The sequence below is a fragment of the Oryctolagus cuniculus genome, chromosome 19 (assembly GCF_964237555.1).
Source record: "Oryctolagus cuniculus chromosome 19, mOryCun1.1, whole genome shotgun sequence".
NCBI classification, from domain to species: Eukaryota; Metazoa; Chordata; class Mammalia; order Lagomorpha; family Leporidae; genus Oryctolagus; species Oryctolagus cuniculus.
The window spans coordinates 6,797,151-6,802,979 of NC_091450.1; the positions used below are offsets into that span (position 1 = coordinate 6,797,151).

Consider the following 5,829-nt stretch of genomic DNA (forward strand, 5'->3'; position numbering starts at 1 on the left):
GCTGTGAAGGACAGATGGGCACCGCGGCCCCTGTGCACAGCCCGTGTGGAGTGGGGTCAGTGGAGTCAGTCATGTGGGTTGCATCCAGCTGTCCCACCAGGTGAAGGGCTGGTAACCGGGCCCCTGCTCCTGGGGTGAGCAGCCTGGACGCCACGGCAGCACAAACCCTGGGAACTCACTACGCTCTGAGGGCAGAGTGCGAAATCCTTTTACAAGCATTTGGGTGTGTGAACCAGTGAATGAGAGTGTTTCTCTCTCTCTCTCTCTCTCTCTCTCTCTCTCTCTCTCTCTCTCTGCACCTCCCGTTAGAAAAACAAAAACAGTGCCTGCACCGCGGCTCACTAGGCTAATCCTCCGCCTTGGGCAACTGGCACACTGGATTCTAGTTCTGGTCGGGGTGCCGGATTCTGTCCCGGTTGCCCTCTTCCAGGCCAGCTCTCTGCTGTGGCCAGGGAGTGCAGTGGAGGATAGCCCAGGTGCTTGGGCCCTGCACCCCATGGGAGACCAGGAGAAGTACCTGGCTCCTGCCTTGGGATCAGCGCCATTGGAGGGTGAACCAACGGCAAAGGAAACATTTCTCTCTGTCTCTCTCTCACTGTCCACTCTGCCTGTCGGGAAAAAAAAAAAAAAAAGAGAGAGAGAGAGAGCAGGAGGGAGTGCTAGGAGCTGGTATAAAAGTTCTGGAAGGTTCTAAGGGGTTACCTTGCACCTGAAGCTCCCAGGTGAGAGGTGTTAGGGATTCCTGGGTCTGCCTTTGAGGGGGTGGGGATTCAGATCTGATCTGGTCTGGGGAAGGGGATGCCTGGATTGAGTGGCAGGGAGTGTTAGTGAAGTGGGCACCTGGGTTGAAGCTATCTTGGTGCAGAGATGTGTCAGCTGTCAGTTGAAGGACTAGGAACCTGGGACACTCAGGTGACTGGGAAAGGCCAGGCGTGTGTCGGTGGACAAAGAATCGTGACAAAGATCCCATCTGCTGGTTCACTCCCCCACATGGCCGCAATGGCCAGAGCTGGGCCAATCTGAGCCAGGAGCCTGGAGCTTCCTCCAGGTCTCCCAAGGGGGTGTAGAGTCCCAAGTGCTTGGGCCATCTTCCACCGCCTTCCCAGGGCACTAGCAGAGAGCTGGACCTTGCTGGAGCAGACCAAGGAACACCAGGTCTGGAGGATGCACTGCAGGCTGTGGACAGTGCTGTGCACCTTGAGCCTGGGTCTGGCTAGGTGGGAGCTGAAGGGTCAGGCCACCCGGAGGCCAGAGGGAAAGGAGGAACCTCCCCCCTCCTCTCTTCTTTCCCCCTGCAGCCTCACGATGTGGACCTTCATGCTCCTGGGCCTTCTCTGTGCCTCGGCCTCTGCCAGTGCCAGTAAGTGAGCCGCTGGGACTCTGGGGGCGGGTGGCGGGAAGGGGCCCCTGCTCGGCTGGTGGCCAAGGCTTGCAGGGCTGACCCTGAGCGGTGGGAACTGGGAGGTCCTTGCCTCCAAGCCCCCCTTTCTTTCCACTGCAGTCCAGGCCAGGTCCTCCTCCTACAGTCGCGAGTACGGAAGTGGAGGAGGAGAGCGATTCTCCCACTCCGGCCTCCAGCTGGAAGGGCCCATCACAGCCATCCGTGTCCGGGTCTACAGCTTCAATATCGCGGGGTAAGGCTCTTCCACGTTCCTCAAGTTCTTACTAGCTCAGGAAGTGCTCTTTCACTCTGGGCCACCTGTGCCTCAACCAACAGGTCCCTAGTGAGGCAGGATATGGGGATAGCTGTGAGAGGACTCGGCTTCCAGAACCGTACCCTTTGGACTCCTCCCTCCCAGAATATGCCTGATGGTGGCAAATCATTAATAACCACTAACTCTCAGGGGCCCTGGAAGTTGTCAGCCCAGCCCACCCGCCTTCTGCGGTTTAAAGTTTCTTTCCAATATCCCTGCTGGGTGCCCTGCAACTTTGCTCAACGCCTCTCTTGAGCAGTCCCCACTCCATGCTAGTCGGAAAATTCTATCACGTGCAGAGCCAAAGTGTGTCCGCTGATCCTGGATCTGCCTCCTGGGACAGCAGGGACAAGCCTCTTCCCTCTCCCACAAGGGAGCCACTCAGCTGTTAGAAAATCCCTTTGCTTCCACAAGTGCGGGAATGGGGGAGGGGCATCGTAGGAGGCTGGACTCCAAATTCAAGGCCTGCCATGTGCTGTGTGTGGGCGACTCTGGGCAAGCTGCCTTCCTTCTCTGCACCTGCTGTCAGCCAGGCCAGGAGCTGAAGTTCTTTGTGTGGTCCTCCAGGGCTCACCCGGCCTACACTTTTGGGGCAACTAGCAGGGACTGCTCATGCTAGTGTCCAGTTTGGAGGACTCCACGTGCAGGCCAAAAGGTCCTGAACTCTGATGACCTAATCAGTGTCCCCGTTCCTGCCCTCCCACCCGTCCCAGTCTCCAGGTGCGCTATGGCCAGGTGTGGAGCGACTACGTGGGCAGCAACCTGGGAGACCTGGAGGAGATCTTTCTGCATCCAGGGGAGTCGGTGATCGAGGTGTCTGGGACATACAGAAACTATCTGAAGTCCCTGAACTTTTTCACCAACAACGGTCGCTACCTGTCCTTTGGGAAAGACTCAGGCGTAATCTTCTATGCTGTCCCCTTGGACATCGACGCCGTGCTCCGATTCATCAGTGGCCAAGCTGGCTTATTCATCACCGCCATTGGCCTGCACTGGGACACCATCCCAGAAACTACCCCAGCAACTGCTGAGCCCGCCTCCTCCGTGGCAGGGCCCCGTGGTGGGGTGTGAGAACTCCCTGATCACCATTCCCATACAAATGGCTCAATAAAAGGACATGGCTAAAGCTGGTGTGCATGTGGGTGTGTGCAGGCGGGACCCACTCTTGGAGGGCGGTGTGACTCTCAGCTCTGGCTACCTGCTGCTAAGAGTGGGAGCACGAGGGAGACAGGTGTTGAGAATCCTGGGCTCTTCCGTACGTCGCAAGGAGAGGAGACGCTGGTTTGAACCAACTCTTTTTGGGGTCAGCTCTTGAGAATGTCTGTCCAAACAGGAGTTCTGAAGGGAAGGCTCAGCGGGGGCACACCGCCGAGCCCCAGGTGAGCCTCTCTGGCGCCCTCCCCCCTGAGAAGGGGCTGGCTTCTCTGACCAAAGGCTGTCCCCTCTCCCTGGAGCTCAGCTGCAGGTGGGTGGCCTGCACCTCTGTCCTCCCATCTGTCCCAGATGCGATCTCCCTGCTGAAGTTTCGCCCCAGTTTGTGCTTAAGGACTCCACCCCATTCCCCAGGCCAGTTCTTCCTCGTCTTACCCCTAACCTGGTGCTCTTGCTTAGCCCTCTGGGAACTGGCGCTCAGGCAGATGAGAAGCCCGTGGCTAAGACACACCCATGTCCCGTGTTAGAGCGAGTGGGTTTCATTCCTGACTCCACCTTCCTGCTGACGTGGCTCCTGGGAGGCAGCAGGGACGGTTCAGGATGGTTCAAGTGCCACCCACACGGGAGAGCCGGATGAGTTCTCCTCCAGCTTCTGCCCCCACTCCCACCTCTGTAACAAACAGAAAATAAAAACGGGGCCGGCGCCGTGGCTCACTAGCCTAATCCTCCACCTTGTGGCGCCGGCACACCAGGTTCTAGTCCCAGTCGGTGCGCCGGATTCTGTACCGGTTGCCCTTCCTCCAGGCCAGCTCTCTGCTGTGGCTAGGGACTGCAGTGGGGGATGTCACAAGTGCTTGGGCCCTGCACCCCAGGGTAGATCAGGAGAAACACCAGGCTCCTGATTTGGATCCGTGTGGTGTCCGGCCACAGTGCACCGGCCTCGGCTGCCATTGGAGGGTGAACCAATGGCAAAGGAAGACCTTTCTCTCTGTCTCTCTCTCTCACTGTCCACTCTGCCTGAAAACAAAACAAAACAAAACAAAACAAAACACCACCACGAACAACGGAAAGTCTTTCCTTAGGGACCCACCATTTCAACAGTGTGAACTTGGCCAACACCACAGCCAAAGTGGAAATTCTGGGGCAGGCACTTAGTATGGTGGTTAAGTTGCCATTAGGGGCTGCGTCCCATATCTGAGTGCCTGGGTTCAAGGCCTGGCTCTACTTTCGTTTTTTAAGACTTTTTCAAAAAATGTATTTATCTGAGAGTTACAGAGAGGCAGAGGCAGAGAGAGAGAGAGAGAGAGAGAGAGACAGACAGACAGACAGACAGAGAGAGGTCTTGCAAATGCCAGTTCACTCCCAGATGGCTACAATGGCCGGAGCTGGGCCAATCTGAAGCCAGGAGCCTCTTCTGGGTCTCCCACGTGGATACAGGGACACAAGGACTTGGAGCATCTTCTACTGCTTTCCCAGGCCATCGCAGAGAGCTGGATCACAAGTGGAGTAGCCGGGACTCCAACCAGCGCCCATACAGAATGCCAGCACTGCAGGCGGCAGCTTTACCCACTACTCCACAGCCTGGCTCCACTTTTGAGTCCAGCTTCCTGTTAATGCCAACCATGTGGGAGGCCTGCATTGAGTTCTGGGCTCCTGGCTTCAGTCTGGCCCAGCCTGCCTGTCGTGGGCATTTAGGGAGTGAACCAATGGATGGGACATCTCTGTCTGCCTTTCATAGAGTATGAAAATAAAGTTTTTACAAAAGTAAATTCCAAAGTAGAGACATTTTCATCTTTGATTGCCCCAAGTACAAGGGTTGGGATCGAATTCAGGGGAATCATTAGGATGGCTGGATAGAGTCAGTGAGGACACAAAGTGGCTTTGGGAAGAATTTCGAGGACTCTAAAATACTGGCAGTTTTGGTTTTGGTGGTAGAGGTGGGCAGTAACATATTGCTTCCCATAGATTTCTTTGTGTCATAGGGAATGTCAAAGTCATATTACTTCCCAATTAGACAAAGAGAAGTTACAGACATGTAATTTTGTAAAAATAAAAATAAAAATAAAAACCCCAAACACTATAAAAAGAAGCCCACCACTAGCATGTTTTCATAACAATTCCGTGGGTGCCAGATGTTGTTGCTGTGGATCCATTCTGAGACAAGGAGCATGGTGGGGGCAAGAGGTGTGGAGTCACCACACAGACCTCAGGTGTGGGTGAAAGCAGGCCAGATGCGAGCAGCTGGAAGACTCATTTATTTCAGTTGGTACAGCATCTTATAGACCCAAGGCAGCCAATCTGGTCAAGGGGTGGTCTATGCTCTAACCAATCACAGCCTCTTTCCATGCAGTTTCCAAAACCATCCAATCACAGCATGTTGCCAGGCAGGCTCCGTTGCCATGTCGTTCCTGAAGCCATCCAATCACAGCGTGTTGCCAGGCAGTTTCCATTGCCTGCGGCCATCTTGGCATGGCCTTCTCATTCCACCACAAATTCCATCACAGAATATTATGCCATTGTAATTCTTTTTGAGGTATAAATATCATAGATCTTACCCTTTTGAAGTGTGCAAGTGCTTTTTAGTATATTTGTAAGGTTTGTACATCCAGCATCGCCAATTCCAGAATACCTAAGGCAAAAACAAACAAAAAAACAAAACCTGAGGCCATGACTTGTCTCCCCAGCCTCCCTTTAGCCCAGCAGAGTCATGTTCTCATGTGTGAACCTGAGGAAGAATTAAATCAGGCTGATAACAAAGCCATTGCCTTACATACTCATTTGTGGTGAGAACATTTACAATCTACTTTTAGCAATTCTGACGAAAGTCACCCTTCCATGAGATCTATTGATCACTAAAGGCTGCTTCTTCCTTTCACCTGAAACTTTGTATGCTCTGATCAACATCTTGCCTCTCTCCATCCATTGTTCTGCCAAGCCTCTCATGACTACCACTTTTTTTTTGTAAAGATTATTTATTTGAAAG

General features: G+C 53.9%; 1 protein-coding gene across 1 annotated transcript; it reads left to right on the top strand.

Moving 5' to 3' along the window:
• The first annotated feature begins 1,305 nt into the window (after positions 1-1,305).
• LOC138843153 (zymogen granule membrane protein 16-like) lies at positions 1,306-2,765 on the top strand. The gene is made up of 3 exons (XM_051839791.2): positions 1,306-1,360; positions 1,502-1,634; positions 2,408-2,765. The coding sequence occupies exons 1-3, from the start codon at positions 1,306-1,308 to the stop codon at positions 2,763-2,765; spliced, it is 546 nt and encodes a 181-aa protein (XP_051695751.2).
• The last annotated feature ends 3,064 nt before the right edge of the window (positions 2,766-5,829 follow it).